The following is a 17,584-nucleotide window of genomic DNA, read 5'->3' on the forward strand; positions in this document are numbered from 1 at the left end:
CTTCCTTTCTCTTGTAGCTTTTAAAATTCTCTCCTTATTCTGTATGTTGGGCATCTTCATTATAATGTGTCTAGGTGTGGATCTCTTATAATTTTGCACATTCGGCGTCCTGTAGGCTTCTAGAATTTGGGATTCTGTCTCATTCTTCAAGTCTGGGAAGTTTTCTCGTATTATTTCATTGAATAAATTGCTCATTCCTTTGGTATGGAGTTCTATACCTTCCTGTATCCCAATGACTCTTAAGTTTGGTCTCTTTATGTTATCCCATATTTCTGGGATGTTCTGCTCATGGTTTCTTAACAGTCTTGCTGAGCTGTCTATGTTCTTTTCAAGTTGAAATACTTTGTCTTCGTTGTCTGATGTTCTATCTTCTAAGTGTTCTACTCTGCTGGTAGTATTCTCAATTGAGTTTTTAAGTTGGTTTATTGCTTCCTGCATTTCTAGGATTTCTGTTTGTTTGTTTTTTATAACCTCTATCTCCCTGTATAGTTGATCTTTTGCTTCCTGGATTTGTTTGTGTAATTCCTTGTGGAAGTGATCTTTCATTGTCTGATTTTGCTGTCTAATGTCTTCCTTGAGACTCCAGATCATCTGAAGCATATATATCCTGAATTCTTTATCTGACATTCCATCTGCTGCAGCTGTTACCTCTTCTAAAGTTGAGTTGACCTGCATCGCTTGTAGTCCTTTCTTTCCTTGTCTTTTCATACTGCTTGCGTTTCTTTCTTCTTGGTGAAACTGTTGTGTTTTTGAATTTTCCCCCCCCCTATATATTTATATTGCTCTTGTATAGTTGAAAAGTCTCCCTTTGCAGGTGCGGGCGGGGGCTCTGCTCTGCCCCTCCTCCAATTGGTGTGAGGTGTCTGCCACGCCCGCGGTCCCCTGGGCCTGATCCGCCGTTCTGTCGCAGGTCTGCCTACCTTGCAGGTGGGGGCGAAGGCTCTGCCCTGCCCCTCCTACCACGCCTGGGGACCGCTAGGCCTGATCTGCAGGTTGGTCGCCGGTCTGCCCACCTTGCGGGCACGGGTGTCAGTTCCGCTCTGCCCCCACTCCAATTGGGGTCATTGACCACCACACAGGCGGGCCGCTGGGCCTGATCTGGGCGCGGGCGAAGGCTCTGCTCTGCCTCCACTCCAGTTGTGGTGAAGTGTGTACCACGCTGGCAGGCCGCTGGGCCTGATCCGCCGGTCTGTCGCAGGTCTGCTTACCTTGCCGGCGCGGGCGGCGGCTCTGCCTTGCCCCTCCTACCAGGCCTGCAGACCGCTGGGCCTGATCTGCAGGTTGGTCGCAGGTCTGCCTACCTTGCGGGCGCGGGCAGCGGCCCCGCTCCTCCCCTCTGGCTCGACGACAAAGCGAGAGAGACTCTGGTATCTGTGACTCACCCTCCCTACCAGGGGAACAACTGTTTCCGTCGCCGCTGGCACCGATGAAGTTCTCTCCTCGGCTGCTCTCCGATGACATCAGATCTCTGCCATGCTGGCATCCCCTGTTCTATGGCTGAATCCCATTTTCTTCTCTTCCAATAGGAGGAGCTGTGCCCTCTGAGCCGAGCTTCTGCCCTCTATGTGCTGACAGAAATCCCTGTACTCTGGCTCCTGGGAGTCTCTCAATCCTGTTAGTCCAGAGCCCTTTCACTTATCCCGCCCCTCCCCCTGTTCCTCCTCCCAGCCAGCCAGCCAGGTCCTGTTCACCAGAGGCGGTTCCCCAAGGATCTGATTACACTTGCAGCCCCACCGCGTGTCCTATATCCCGAATGATGAACACCCTCTCTGTCATTCATCTAAGCCCCAGTGCTGTGGTGGGGTGATCTGGGAACCAACAGTTTAATTTTTCCGGACCCCTTTGGTGGGCACACCCCCAGAAACTGGCGGCTAAGATCTTGGGTGTCGCCGCTGGTGTTAAGGGGAGGTGGGGATCTGGAATCCCCTCTGCTTCCCTACAGACACACCCCCGGAGAGATTCCCGAGGTTTCCTGGCTGCTTGTATCTGGAGGGGGTGGGAGTCACATACCTGCTAACGTGGATTCTGCTGGGAAGGAATTCTGTCTGTGGAACTCTGGTGATGTCACCACTCTGCTATGGCGGGCCCCAGGCTCCTTGCCGGAGTGTCCGAAGGGAGGGGTGGGACTGGTCTATCTCTGGTTGGTTTCAGCTCCGGGTTCGCTATTTCATGAAGGCTTGGCGAGAGACCTCTTCCTAGAGTCCCTGCACCGCTCCTGCTGTGCTGCGCCTCGGAGGCTATCCGCCCTGAAGCGGGGGCCGCGTGCAGGCAGCCAACAGTCGCCGAGTCGCGCGGGCAGCGGCTGGCGGGTCTGGACCTCTGCGCTGCGTGTTGGAGATTCACTCGTCTAGCACAAACTGTCACCTCCAAAAATCCTACCGATTCCTGGCCGGTCTCTCTTTAGTGGAATTTTGCTAGGAGTTTCTCAGCAGGTCGAATCTAAGCGTATCCATGCGTCTCTCTGACCCTGTTGTTGAGGAGGTACTGAAAGCGCTGCCTCCCCTCTCGCCGCCATGTTGGATCCCCTGTCTGTGCCTTTTCTATCCATAAATTTTTCATGTTTATAATACTATTTGTCCTGAATAGTCCACTTTCAATAAAGATAAAATCTGTCTTCTAGCAAGTTTATTATGCAATGATGTAAGAAAGATTATAAAAATAAAGAAACCAGAAGGTCTGGACTTGACCCATCCTGCATTTTTGAAGGCTGCCTTTCTTGATCCTTTCACTGTCTCTTTGCATTGGCTGGAACTGAGGATATCATTATGAATAACAACAGATCCTATATTATCGTGGTTTTCTTTTACAGAGCTGGAATCAGATGCTCCTCAAGGAATGAAGAACTCTCCCAAGCTGGAGGGTGATACTACAGATGGCTCCTTCGCCAACAAAAATGGCCGCCATGTCATAGGCCACATCGATGACTATACTGCTCTCAGGGAGCAGATTGAGGAGGGAAAACCGCTGGTGCAAAAGATCCTGTCTCTCCTGAGACCCACATGCAACTTCCTGGGCCTTGAATCTCAGAGCTCAGAGGTAGTCACACCTGCACCTCCTGGGTTCACCCTTTCTTTGTGTCCTTTGTCCTTAGTTCTACTTCCTTCTCCACTATTTATTTTTGTGGCCTGCATCTCCCAATGACAGAGAAATCATCTTCCAGTTATTCTAGCCAAGCCCTTGCTTCCCTTTCTCTTGATTCATTCTAAGTTCTACTCTGTTGTAGAGAAGGCCAACTAGATAATCTTCCTTAGAGCCCCAGAGAAGTCTGTGCAACATTGTCACCATCCTCAGTAGTGCATTTGTTAAGTATTGACATTCATGTGATGTTGTGTTGAACTCAGCACCCTCTGCTAGTTATTACCTGTTACACTCATGGTGGCCCATGCTGGCCCACTTAAAATCAATCAGATGGACAGATGCTGAGGGATTTGCGTCCATAAGGACCTTGTGTGTGTGCGGAAAGGGTAAGAAGTGGGACACTATGGTATTTGTTGAGACAGAGCAAAGGCTGGGAAGCAGTGCTTCTCAGAGTACTTTACTGTTGAGAGAGACCAAGGATCAGTGACTATGCCGAGCCACCAGAGACCCATGGATGAATAGACACAGCCCTGCCTCCAGAGAGCCTGGACTCAAGGGCAAGACACAGACTTCTGTTGATAAGCAAACTAAGGTGCCAAGAGCACGATGTGAGAAGCCACCTCTTGTGCCTTGAATGGACCAATGCAGAAGGGTCTTTTGTTGCAGGAAAGGAAGGTAACAGGTCTATAGAGGACATGACATGGGAATGTGCTTTGATAGACTTATAGGGTGTCCAGGTGGGAGGAGGCATTCCAGGTAAAGGGAGCAGCACTTCAGTCCTGGGACCTCACAGGGATGAACCAGGATTTTATAGGTTCAAGCATCCCATGTTTTGTGCCTCACTTAAAAGGAAGCAAGCTTAAGACCTGTACAGGCCTGCGATATCCTGAGCCCTGAGATATCTCAGCTTCAATGTTTTCCATGGTTCCCTTCCCCTTTCCACAGGCACCAGGCAACAAAGGAGTCCGTGAGCTACGCAGCAGTATCAGCGCCCTACAACACACCCTAGAAGAGTCAGCCTCCCTCCTGACCATGTTCTGGCGAGCGGCCCTGCCAAGTTCCCAAGGCCCTGCACTGCCTGGCAAAGCAGTAAGAGACTAATGTCTTCTTCCATTTCAAATACTGCTCTTCTGTTTCTGGTATGGTTCTGTCTCCTTAGTCCCACAGCTTTCCGAGGGTCAGGAACCACATGGGAAATTAGTATGGACACCACCTTAGGGGAGCATCCTGGAGGGAAACCCCTGATCCATGGCAGCTGCTTTCATGGCAGCTCTGATTACCTTACCTCCTCCTTATACTCCAGCCTCCAAGATCAGAAATCAAAGAGGAGAAAGAAAGAAAAATGGAGGAACTATAACTGAAGTTTGAGTGGACTGAAATTCAGGGGCCTTTTGAAGTTTCTCTCCCCCTCAGGTCTCCTTGGTCAAAAGATCAGAGGATATCACCATGAGCCTGAAGCTTCTTATGGTCATGCTCCTAGAATCCCAAAATATCTTTTTAAATTATCATCTCTGTGCCAAGGTCCCCCCCCAGCCCCCAGCCCCCAACCCCAGGATCTGCTGTGATCTCAGGCTGGCTCTTATTGCTAAGCCTGGAGTGGTCCCGCATCTGGATCCCTTCCCAGATATTCGAGTTCCAGACAAATATTGCTGTTATCTTTTGGGAGCTAACTGCTAATTCCAGGGAAGGTGCTTTACCATCTTCACATTTATACAGATATTTAGAGACTTACACACTGTCTTCAGGGCAGCCCTGTGTCCCATACATCATATCTCTGAAATTCCAAATCTTGTATGGATGGGGGAAGGATGAGATAGAACTTTTACAAGGACTGAATTGGAGGTCTTATTCACAATTGGGAGTTTTCTGCTAGTCTGGGGTCAGGGTCTCCTTGGCCACAGGACAGTAGACCTGTGCTAGTCTGGGAACTTTCATGTTTTCAACATTCTTACCTGTGGCCTCTTCCTCAACTGTCCTGAACTGGAGGATCAAGAGGCTCTAATGGAGAGAACATACTCCAGAGAGTGTTGAGAAGATTATAGAGTTCTGCTTCCAATTGGTAGGAACCACAAAGCACTGGATGCTTTTGGTCTCCATACTGTTGTCTGAGAGCCTATCCTTCTTCCCCAGGATGAATCAATGGAAAGGGAGCTACTGGATCTGCGAGCCCAAGTATCCAAACAGGAGAAGCTCCTTCAGAGCACAGCTGAGCGTCTGAAGACTGCCAACCAGCAGAAGGAGAACATGGAGCAGTTCATCGTCAACCAGTGTAGGTGCCCCTGAGCTGTGGAGCAGCAGAGGAAAGGGGTGATCTTACAGATGCCCCACTGTGCTGCAGATGAACAGTGTCCACAGAGGCACTGGAATGTTGGGAGAGGAGAGTCTGATGCACTGGGCCCAAACTTCCTGTGCCATGAGTAATTGTGGGTGCAGAGGGAGGGAAGGAAGGAGTCAGCAAGAGGCCATGATTGAGGGGTCAGAAGAAAATGCTTTAGAACACACATGCCCAACAAGTAGGGCCCAGCTGGTAATTCCTGCTTTGTGGGGCTGTTTTGTTGTTTCAGTGACCAGGACACATGATGTTTTGAAGAAGGCAAGGACTAATTTGGAGGTAAGGAAATGATTACACCTGTCAGAGCCAAAGAACCTGCCTCTAACACACCACTGTCTATCATCAGGTCTGTAGGTAACCCTGACCTTCTTTCTTCTTCCAGAGGAGAGATATCTGATCCACTTGACTGGTCCTAGCTCCTAGTTAGCCTCCTGTTAGGATTCCATCCTATCACTTCTCCCACTCAGTTCCCTTCCCTGCCCTTGTTTTTCTCTTGTCATCATCTCTCTTTTTTCATTTCAATTTTTCCTCCTTGATGTCAGTTAAACAAGGAGCCAGGAGAAATGTAGTTCAGTTGGTTCTTGAGGACAGAGACATTTGCAGGTTTTCTGAGAATTAGTTATCTGTACAGGGGTCTTTAGGCCATTTGGGCATTCTGGACTTTCCTAAACTACTTTATGATAAAGTAGAGTAAGGCACAACCTTATAAATTGACTTTAGTGCAAAATATTATGTTAAGAACAGCAATTTGATTTTGACACATTTTTTCTTTAAAAAACATGATAAAAAATCCACTTGGTCTCATTGATCTAAAATAAAATAAAATTTGATAATAAATAAACACTGAATCTTAAGGCAAGAGATTATATATATATATATATATATATATATATATATATATATATGCTAGACATTCTCTACATTTACTTAAATGCTAAGTGCTTATTACTTAGTACTTTGAAGAAAAACTTGATGTGCACTAATTGGTTTAAAACTCAGAAACTAAACTTTTAAACTTAGACATTAAACTTCGCCAGAGAAGTTGAACATATTCCTAGAAATATTCCTAAATTGGGGCTGGGGTTATAGCTCAGTGGTAGAACACTTGCCTAGCACATATGAGGCACTGAGTTTGATCCTCAGCACCACATATAAATAAATAATATAAAGGTATTTATTTGTCCATCTACAAATAAAATAATTTTAAAAAAAGAAATATTTCCTTAGTTATATTCCAAAAGGGTTGACTCCCACACTGTGATTAAGGGTGGGCCATGGTTTAACCAGCTCTTGTTTTTTAATTCCCTTTGGTTCTTCTCTGATGATTCCTTTCTTTCCTGAGCCTCTTTAGCACAACACTTACAAGATTGCTTCTGTACAGCCTTATCCTGTCCCAGCCAAGGTAACCCAGTAGCCTCCAGATCCCACTGGCTATCTCCAGTGTGCAGGCCTCCCTTTCTACTTCCTGATGCCTGGGCTGTAACTCCAGGCTTGTCACTAACTGGCTGTGTGCCTTTGGCTGGCCCCCTTGCCTTTGTGAACTGCTGCCCCCTCATCTGTTAAGAGTAGACTAGATGGTCTCATCTCTGCCCCTTTGAATTCTCCTCAAGAAAACTGGGATACACACTTAACAGGGGAACTTCCCCCAACATGTTTTCTCCTTCCTACCACAGGCTTTTTCTACATGTGCATGTTTCATGCTTGGCACTACTTTTCCTAGAAGATGGCAAACTTCCCCGTTTTTTTGTTTTTCTTCAGACCACGTAACTTGTAGCATGAACTGGCTCATCCAGAGGAAATGGTAGGATCTGACCACATAGAGTATAGTGGGGCAGTGGCTGGGGCAGCAGGAATTTGGGTGCACAGGGAGGCTTTTCCTCTAAGCTGGGACCTGGAAGCTCATCCTCTTAATCCCCTCCTGCCATATTCTGGCTTCCTGCACGCTTTGCCCTCATTCCAGCCTCTGGGTGTCGTCAGCAGGGTCTGACAGTTCCATCTGAACAGGGTTGTTTTATGTTTTCTTGCAGGTGAAATCTCTAAGGCCCCTGCTGTGCACTCCAGCCTTGTGACCCTTGCCTTCCAGGAGCCACACAAGAAGCAAAGCCACCACAGGTCCTTAAAGCATCAGGAAGAATGGGCCTGCCCCTCTTTTGCACAACTACCTGTCTGCTGAGGAGAATCTGGGCTTGATTCCTCTAAATCTGCTGGAGGTCTGAAGATGCAGTCAGAGACGTGTCCTTGTGGGGTAGGCAGAAAGGTAGAATGACTTCCTGGCAGTGATGGAATAACAGTAGCCAAATTCCCCTGGGCCCAGCATTAAGCAAAGCACATGTGAGATTGCGTAGTAGCACTTGTGACACTGCTTTTGAACAGCCTCAGTGGCATAGCACCTGCCAGAGCATGGTTCTCATCTCAACAGCTATCCTTAGATGGTCAACGCGAAGGAAATAGCTGCCTTCTACACATGGGACATGTGATCCCAATGCTGAAGCTCCTCCACAGTTATAGAAGCACACTACTGAGCAGCAGTGCCCTGCTGGACAGTGTCAGTGGGGTTCAGTGAGCACTGGTCACAGATCCGCACCTAACCAGGTAGCTCCTCTGGGGCAAGTCAGGCTGGACTTCATGCTGTACCACCAGTTCTGAGAGCTTTGATTCTGTGTGGGGAATTGGTGACTTGTTAGATGCCCTGTCATGCTTAGCCTAGCATGATCTTCTTCATTTCTTACATGTTCTCCAAACTGTACTGTCCCTACCCCCATTAGGTATGTTATCCCTTTGTCATCCTAACTTCCCTCAGGCGAATTGGGAACTGATGGCCATACCAAGCCTATGGAAAGTCTTGCATATAGCAGCCCTCTGCTTGTTTTTAAGTGGTCTGGGCAAGGTCCTAGTTGTACTGAAGCCTAGTCTGTGTCTTCAGAGTGCTCCTAGGATGTGGGTATGTGTGTATAAATGTATGATAGAGATTTATTTATGTTGCTGTAGCAATATGTTGAAGGCCAACGTAACTCATGGATGGGGAGGACGAGAGGAAACAATCTTTTTTTGGTGGCTATTAAAGAAATATGTGTATAAGTAAATAGTTTTTCTTTGTTTTGTTTTGCATTTCTACACCATTTCCCAGAACAAGTATATCAGAATAGGAAAGACAAACTGTCATGAAAAAATAATAGTCTAATCCATAAAGTCTAAGTTTAAAAATTCATTTTTCCTCTATTTTACAAAAATTTCCAATATATAATATGATGGAGTGATCTTTAAACTTGATTTGCCTTACAGTTTACACAGGGAAGGACATATTTTGCTGTTTGTTGTGTTCCATTAAAACTCAGGAGTTAGGATGGCAAGGGAAATAAAGGTTTCTTACAATGTTGGATTTGAGCAAGATAGAGAACATTTTCTTTCTCAACTCTCCATCGTTTGTGACTTAGGAGCATGGAAAGCTTTTATAAGAGCTATGGGGTGCAGTAGGACAAAAGGCAGGAAATATCCATGTGTATATTTTGCTAGGCTGTGTTAATCAGAAACATGTCTCAGACTCAGTTCCTCTGGGCAGTGCCCTCAGGGCCAGGGAAGTCCCTCAGACTCCATTTTCAGCTTAAGGAAAGTCAGAAGTTAAAAGGCTTTAGAGCTGTTAATTTCAAATGCAGTCTGTTTCACAAATCAGTTGTGAAGATTGTGGGAGCAATTTCCTGGGATGAAATGCCAAGAACTTTTGTGGGTGTGCGACCCTAGGGTTGCATTTAAATATAAGCATCCCAGGTGATTCTGATGCAGGTGGGCTACCGACCACAGTTTAACACACATTGTTTTATATCATTGAGTCAAAACATTAAATAAATTTATTTAAGAACCATAGTTGAAAATTATGCCATTCTGATACCAATCTTGGAGATCAGGAATGGGTCTTTGTTCCCCTGGTGTTTAGGATTAAACACCCCGAGAAACACCCAGGCAAGTGTAGAAAGCATATTTTATATACCAAAGAGACAGGGACAGCAGACTTCTCTGAAGAGAATTGGTACCGCTGGTTATCTATCGGTGACAAGTCCTGCTTCCTCACCTGTTGAAGTTTGAAGCATGCCAAGGCATGCATATAAAGCAGGGTTTATTTAAAAGGGGATAACATAGACTTCTCCTGGGAGGGAGGAGGGGGCCAGAGCTGGTATCCTGGCATCCCCAGAAGTGAGGTGTTCTGCCCTTTTTATATGTCCTAGGCTTCCTTTGTTCTCCTGCCTCTTCGCCTTATCTTTCTCCTTCCTACTATGGGACTAGGCCTAGGCAGTGACTAGACCTAGGAAATGCTTAGTGGGATGGCCAAAAGGTGGGAAACAGGTAGGCTGAAGTGGGAAGGGCAGGATGGTGCAGCCAACATTAATTAACAACCTTATAGCTCCCTGTAGGGAGCTATTCCTGGGACTGGTTACCTTAGCAACAGGTTGGAGCAGGGATAATTCTTGGGTGGAGGAAGGGCTCTGAAGGAATTAACATTTCAATCCCTCAGGGGACAGTCTCCAACTAGCCAGACTCACTCAAAATTGGCCTCCTTAAACCGACCTGACTTGATTGACCTGTTTATACTGACTGTCTCACTAATTCTGGCTTCAGAAGTGGGCAAAGAGCTGGGTGTCAGGAGGAGTGGGTGTGTCTTGCTGTTTTATAGACCCCAGAACCCCCCACCACCTTTTCCTTCTTTGTGCATATGCCTAAGGGTAAGAAGGAGCTGGAGCACTTGGGATAATCAATAGCAGCTCATTGTGCTGGAAAGTGTGATCCCCAGGTTAGCTGTTAGCAACCCATCTGTCTTTTCTTTGATAACCAGCCCTTATGTTCTCCACCCCCATCATTTATTACCTACACTGACTGCCAGACCTTCTTAGCCCTGAGTCAGTTTGCTGAGGAATGTGACATATCCTCTCCGCTCAGGCCAGGTGGGGCTGCAGACAGATTAACTCACCATCCTCATTTATCTGTCCTCTTATACTTCCATAAATGTTGAAATAAAAATCTTAAAAGATTCCTTCAGAAAAATCCTTGTATTCTTTTGCCTTCTAGAATTAAAATTAAGCTATCACTCTATAATTATTTCCTAGAAACAGTTAAAAATGAAATCCTGTGAGGGGAAATAGAATTTAAGTCCTATAAAGGGGGCTGGAAGGGAAAACAGAACAGGTACCACTTAAAATATGTAATAGTATCTCTTGACCTGTCAACCTAGGCCTTCAGAATGTGCAGAGTTCATCACGTCCTTTAGATCTCGTCACTGGTGAAGTGAATTAGAGAGGCACTTGTGTTGACTTTCTGTTGTTGCTGTAACCAATTCCCATAAACATCGTGGCTGAGAACACCCCAAACTCATTTCTTTAGAGTTCTGTAGTTTAGGAGTCCACCAAGGGTCCCAACAGGCCTAAAATTGATAGGTCAATCTTTGGCTGGTAGCTGCTTCCTCTACCTTCACAACCAGCAAAGCAGGCAGAGTGCTTGATCCATCACCCTGACCTCTTTCTCTGCCTCTTCTTCCATGTTAAAGACCCATGGGATTATTTGGATGTTATGGATTACCCTGTGCCATTCAGCATGGTCTCCCCATCTCAGAATCCTTAACATAAGCCCATCTGCAAGTCCCTTGCTAGATAATGAATGAAGTGTGTTCACATCCAAGGATTAGGAAGAGGATCTCTTGGGGAGGCCATTATTCTGGCTGCCACATACTCTTTTATTTTTTTCCCCAGTTTTCAGTGGACACACATCTTTATTTTATTTTTATGTGATGCTGAGGATCTAACCCAGCGCCCCGTGCATGCCAGGCGAGCGCAGTTACCACTCGAACCACATCCCCAGCCCCTGCCACATACTCTTAATTCATGTGCTGACTAATGTTGGAATTAAAACAAAACACTAAATCAAGTTAGTAAAATTAAGACACTACCTTAAGGCATAGCCTGACATAGCAAAAATACTAAAATTGAGCTCTGGAAATGCTCCAGTGATGGCCTTAGGATTTTACAAGTGTTGAGATTATTTTAGATGTGGCCCTTATTTTCTCAAAGGCTGGCTTTGGGTGCAGAAATCTCATCTGAGGCTAAGAGGACACAAGGAAGCAGGGAGGGAGAGGCAGATTCTGTATACCTGGGAGCCTGCTGACTTTGGCTCAGTACACTTGGCTCATTCTAAATGGGGCAGTTGGATGGTTTTCTTTGGTCAGGATTTCCTGCTGCTTGTAGCCCCTAGCACCATGGGGATCTCTATGTGCCCAATGATGGCCATGAGGTGGTGCTAGAAAAGGGCCTAGGGTATTCAAGTCCCTCAAGATGAGGGCCAGATTCTAGCCATGAGGAACAGGAAATGGAATAGTTGTGGTTGAAGTTCAGCTTTAAGGTGCAGCCATCTTCTTTGGTCTCCTCATAAACTGAGCTTGACCAGAAACAATGTGATTGTTTTTGATTTTTCTTCTGATACAAAATATTCCTTCATCTTCATCGCAGATGAGGGCAACCCCTTCCTGTGTTGGCCTGTATGGTGTGTATGTGGGAGGGATAGAGGGTATGTGGGCAGGAGGAGCAAGAAGAGGAACGAGGAGTGGAACAACAAGGCAGGCCAGGAGGACAGAGAGGAGAGAGGGATGGAGGTGGGGCAAGATGTGCAGGAGGTGGTGAGGAGAAGAGGCAGAGCTTGAACTCTCAGGCCCAGAAGGAACTCAGCTTGTAACTAAAAACTTGGTCCTTGTCCCCAGTGCCAATGAATGCCTATTAATAATGAGGACACAGTTTTGAGAAAAAGGAAAAAGTTGTTTTATTGCTTTTCTGACAAAGGAGAAACACAGGGGACTCCTGTCCCTGAGGCTGTGATTCTGTCCATCAGAAGGAACAGGGGGATTTTAAAGGAGCTCCTTAAGGGCTATATTCCAAATGTGCCCTGACAGGGAGTCCAGGGGCATTGATGGAGTGTTAGGATTCACTTGTTATTTGTCACTTCCGAGATCCTCTTACAGACATCTCCTTCCTGTGGAACACAGATAACTCAGGGTAATCTGGCCTCCAGGTTAGGGAGAGTGAGGGGGAGAAAAGGAAAAGGGAAAAAAATGTCCCTTTAAAAAATAAGCCTCAGAACTATATTCAAAAGGTGAAGTGGACCCCTGTTACAAGCTGTTGATGGATTGGTTCTCAAAAGTTTATTTGGGGGCTGGGGTTGTGGCTCAGTGGTAGAGCACTTGCCTTGCATTTGTGAGGCACTGGGTTTGATTCTCAGGACTGCATATAAATAAATGAATAAAATAAAGAGCCATCAAAAACTAAAACTATATATATATATATAGTTTTATATTATATTATATTTATATATGTATATGTGTGTGTATGTATATATATATATATATATAAAGTTTATTTGGAATGATAGCAGCATCTACTCACTATCCACAGAGACAGGAAGTAGGGAATCCTCTGGTAGCTGGCTGGAGAGAATCCAATGACAACAAAATTTAATGCACCCAAATTGGAGGCCACATTTCCAACACATCACACCATGATTTTAGAGGGTACTCAGGACTTCCAGTGCTGTGTGGCAGATTGGTTCAGTCACCTCTTGAAAGACCTCCAATCCCAGGGGAATAGCCCCTCAATGCCAAACCACCTTTTGAGTCCCCAGTGACCCTGACAGATGCACAGACACAATAGCTTCTCCTTCCCAAAGCCAGGTGGTGGCGGCCCCCCCCCCCCAAATGCTCAGAATTGACCGCGGTACCACAGCATCTGGCATCTTCACTGAAAAGGAGTGTTCATAACATGGAGCAATTTGGACAGCAACAGTAAGATATTTACAATAGGATGGTTCCATCTCACCCAGATAGCCTGATGGCTTATTGAGTTCCTGTTTTGTCAGCACAGATAGCTTTTGCTAGAGTATGTCTTCGGCTATGTCTCCTATATATGAGGGAGGAACCTATTATAGTCCAGTGTACCATAGGCCAAACCAAAGAACCGTGGAGCTCCAAGGATGGCAGGCGGCTCTCTATCACACCAGCTTAGGTGTTGGAATCTATAAAAGACTTCTAGCCAACAGAATGACCTTCCATACCAAACAAATAATTATGCTCTAAACACAACAGCTACCTAAACCCAGCTCTACAGGCCAATACAATATCAAGTACAAGAGTTCAATTATAACAGGCTTCAGTAGGCAGCTCTGGCTGATGATGGCACCACAAGATCCCCATCAATAGACAGTGTGATGGAGTGACCAGCACCCAGACAGAGCAGGTTCCTGCTCAGGAGGTGTGAGCCTTCTGGGAAAATAAAAAGTCTAAAATAATCAGTAAGAAGTAAGACAAAGCCAAAGTTTAGATTTAAATAGAGGAGTGTCTGGTGGGTCTTCCAGTCCTGATAGGAACTGGAACTGAACATCTGAAAAAGGCCCTGATTTTTTATTTAAGGGGGAGTACATCAAAGGCAGAGATAAGGTTTCAGTGGGAGGAGTCTTGCTTTGGTGCTTATTCCTTGGTGTAGCAGGGGTCTTGCAGTAAACAGGTTGATTGGTGTTTGGCAGGCTACACCCATCTCTCTCTCTGAGACTGTGCTTGAACTTGAGCTGTGAGCTAGAACAAGGTGCCAACGTGAATTGGGCATTTTCGCATCAGGAGGTTCTGCTTGGGAGTTCCCAAAACCAGTCTTCCCTGCCTAATGGTTTGAATGTCACTCAGTTCACACACAGCTCATAGATGGCCTCCCCTGGGACAGCATCCAGAAAGACCCCAGGAAGTTTGCCTGGCACAATCCCAAGCTGCCCAAAATCATTCATATGCTGCAGCACCAGTTGCACTCCATACTAGCAAACACAGCAGCCTATCTTCAGCACCTGGGTTTTGGCAACAACAAAGTGAAATTGGAAGTATATAGGCTAGGGCAAATCAGGCGTCTGTTTGATTTTTTGGACCATAGAGTTTTGAAAGTTCAGAAGGATACTTGTACTCTCTGAAACCTTGTCTTTGGCAAGTCCACAGATGAAAATCAAATAGCCATGAAAAATGTTGGTGGGATACCTGCCATCTTGCATCTGTGAGAAAAACTATTGATGCAGAGTAACGGAGCTTGTTACAGGAGTTATTTGCTATTCATCTTCATGTGATGCCTTAAAGAAGACATCAATCATCTGAAATGCCCTCTCAACCTGAACAAACACTGTGATTGTTCCTGTTCTGGGTGGAATGCTCTTCTTTTGTTGGTGATTATAAAATTAAATTTCTGACTTCACTAGTTCTGCATAACATGACAGGGTGCCTGAGCAACCTCAACTCTGCAAGGAATGAAGCAAGGAAGAAAATACAGTCCTGTGAGAGGCTGGTTGACTCACGGTTTTAAGTGATCCGTAGGTGTGAACACATCTGATTATAACAGCAAGATGGTGGAGAATTGTGCACCGTGAGGAACTTGTCCTATTGGCTGGAACTGAAGGTCCCTTAGTGCTGGGTTTCTGTTCTCACGACTAAAAGGCTCAGGGGTCACTCCAGTTAAACTGGGCTAACTGGGCTGCACGAAATAACCACACAAGAGACACAAATACCTTTTTCTTTGAATACCTTTTTCTTTGGGGTCGCTGTGACGGCTCCTCTGACCTTAAGGGTCTGCAGGAAGAGAGAGAGCGAGAGCACGTGCTGACCCCTTTTATTGAGGAGAAGTTATTTAAATGAGGCAAGGGGTCAGGTTCCTCTATCTTCATGATGTCCACTGTCAGCAGGTTGACTGACACCTGGGTAGGCCACACCCAAGGGCACAGTAAGAGAAGGGAACACACACAAGGCACTTCCATGGAAGATTCTATCCTAAATAGGGCAAGGGGTTATATTACAAAGGAACAGGTGAGCATAGCTTCACCCATGGGGCTGTAGCAAGACACACCCATTTCTGTGACTGAGCGCCTCAGCACCCAGCCAGGGAGTGTAACTCAGTCACCCATAAGGTTGGCCTCCCACACCTTAGGCTTGACTGCTGGGACTGACGAGTTGGATGACTTACTAGGTAGGAAAAGAATCTCCCAGCAAAGGCTCCAAGCCAAGCTGCTGGAGGAAGAAGAAAAAAAAGAAAAAGAGATGTCCAAAAGAGGATCAATGGGATGGAGTTTGTCCTATCCCAGCACTGCTGAATTCCTCCAAAGGACCCAACATGCTCTTGTATCTGTCAGTGATAAAACTATATCTGGGGCTGGGATTGTGTCTCAGTATCAGAGCACTTGCCTCTCTCACTTCCCAGACACTATGGTATGAACACCTTTGCTTTACCACAGGACTGACACCATGATGTTTGGCCTCACCAAAGGCCCACAACAATGAGACCAAGTGACCATGGACTGAAACTTCTCAAATTATGAGAAAAACTAATTTGTACCTTCTTTTAAGTTGTTTTTTTTTTTTTCAGGCATTTTATCACAGTGTCACAAATATGAATAATAAATCATAAAAATAAGTCTTGAATATATCTTAAAAGATTTTATTCAGAGTATTATTTAACCACAACAAAGTTAGATTGTTAGTCAACAATATAACAAATCTGAAAACCAACCAAATGTTTTGAAATTAGGTAATCTATTTCTTTTAAAATTACTTATGTGTTAAAGAAAAAAATTACCAGGGAAATGAATGATGAATAATTGAAATGCAAAAATATCAAGAGTGATGGGATGCAGCTGAAGAAGTTCTTAAGGGAGTGTCTCCCTCTAACTCTCCAACTGCTTACACTAGAAAAGAACACAAGGACAAAATCAATGTCCTGTCTGTGCTTCCACCTTGAGAAGGACATTTAAATTATTTTATTCATATTTATTGCCATCATCATCATCATCATCATCATCATCATAATTATTACTAATTTTATAGTGCTGGTGATCAAACCCAGGGCCTCTTCAGCTGGCATTCTACCACTGAGCTAATAAGACCCCCGTCCACACAAGGACATTTTAAGGTAAGCAAACTAAAAACTATCATTTCTAATGAACACAGATAAAATAAACACCACAAGATATTGGGAAAGTACATGTAAAAACATTGTAAAACTGGGCGAGAAGTCACTGTGACCCCTGGGAGACACTTACCTGTCATTCCTGGGGACCCAGAGGACCTCGGGACCATGGCGGCTGGGAGGATTGTGTCCCTGTGTGTCCTGTGCCTTCCCCCAAGGTGGCACCAGATCAGCTAATCCTGCTGCTGTTCCTGGCCACATTGTTCATGGTCTTTCTGCTGATGGTGCAGTTGGTGTTTTGTGTGGCATGTCTTTTGTGTTTTAAGTTTCTCCCGGGACTAGTGGGAAACCCAGGATCCCAGCAGGGAGGTCATGAGCCTTTCTGGATCCTAAACTGAAGCAGACCCTTTATGCTCTGCAGACAGGATAAGATCACCTCCCCGAAGGAGAGCACATGATGATGAAGGTTGTTTTAGTTAGCTTTTTTGCTGCTGTGACTAGAAGATCTAGGCAGAACAATTTTAGGAAGAAAAGTTTATTTGAGTGCTCACAGTTTCAGCAGGCTATATTCCTCAGGGATTAAGATAAGGCTGAACATCATGGTAGAAGAGTGTGGTACAGGAAGCAGCTCACAGGATGATCAGGAAGCAGAGAGAGATTTCACTCTCCAGGTATAATATATATATATATATATATATATATATATATATATATATATATATATATATATATATATATCTATCTATCTCATAGATGTGCCTCCAATGAACCACTTCCTCTAGCTACACCCCACTTACTTCCAGTCCCCACCCAGTTAATCCCGTCAGGGATTAATTCATGATTAGGTTAAGAATATAATTGAATCATTTCTCCTCCAAACCTTCTCACATTGTCTCACACATGAGTTTTGGGGGACACCACATTTAAACCATAACAAAAGTCATTGACCCCACACATGGTCCTTTATCAGTGAATGGTGGAATGTAATTGTGAACCTCTCTGTCTTTAGTGACTTGACTTTGAAATTTATTAAATGACTGAAGAATATTTGTATTTGGATTTAATGGTTCAAAAAAGTTAAATGTAAGCCATAAGATAACAAAGGGAATTAAAACCAATTGGACCACTGCTAATTTTATTTTAAAGACAATATTTCGATTCACTAACTTTTTACTTAGCACACTTATTCCTTGGCTCATTGAGTCTTTGTTTGCTTGTTTGT

At 45.1% G+C, this 17,584-nt stretch overlaps 1 protein-coding gene and 2 pseudogenes across 36 annotated transcripts in view; all 3 read left to right on the forward strand.

Moving 5' to 3' along the window:
- Pde4dip (myomegalin) overlaps positions 1 to 8,493 on the forward strand; it is a 235,864-nt gene extending 227,371 nt beyond the window's left edge. For 18 of the 36 annotated variants that reach the window (XM_046467236.2, XM_046467216.2, XM_046467218.2 and 15 more), the window contains 6 exons: positions 2,810 to 3,036; positions 4,024 to 4,167; positions 5,209 to 5,347; positions 5,643 to 5,689; positions 7,084 to 7,211; positions 7,438 to 8,493. In XM_046467236.2, coding sequence (XP_046323192.1) covers positions 2,810 to 3,036; positions 4,024 to 4,167; positions 5,209 to 5,347; positions 5,643 to 5,689; positions 7,084 to 7,211; positions 7,438 to 7,441 — 689 coding nt within the window. In that variant the 3' untranslated portion in view covers positions 7,442 to 8,493. Of the gene's footprint in view, positions 1 to 2,809; positions 3,037 to 4,023; positions 4,168 to 5,208; positions 5,348 to 5,642; positions 5,690 to 6,761; positions 6,813 to 7,083; positions 7,212 to 7,390; positions 7,392 to 7,437 lie in introns of all 36 variants that reach the window. The other 18 variants (XM_046467223.2, XM_046467238.2, XM_046467224.2 and 15 more) reach the window with 4 other exon arrangements.
- LOC124108676 (plakophilin-4-like) lies at positions 7,875 to 14,114 on the forward strand (annotated as a pseudogene).
- LOC131423147 (plakophilin-4-like) lies at positions 14,114 to 14,871 on the forward strand (annotated as a pseudogene).
- Positions 14,872 to 17,584: the final 2,713 nt, after the last annotated feature.

The sequence above is a fragment of the Marmota monax genome, unplaced genomic scaffold, assembly GCF_021218885.2.
Source record: "Marmota monax isolate L192 unplaced genomic scaffold, Marmota_monax_Labrador192_F-V1.1 WCK01_AAM20220418_F8-fsc00181, whole genome shotgun sequence".
Taxonomy (NCBI): Eukaryota; Metazoa; Chordata; class Mammalia; order Rodentia; family Sciuridae; genus Marmota; species Marmota monax.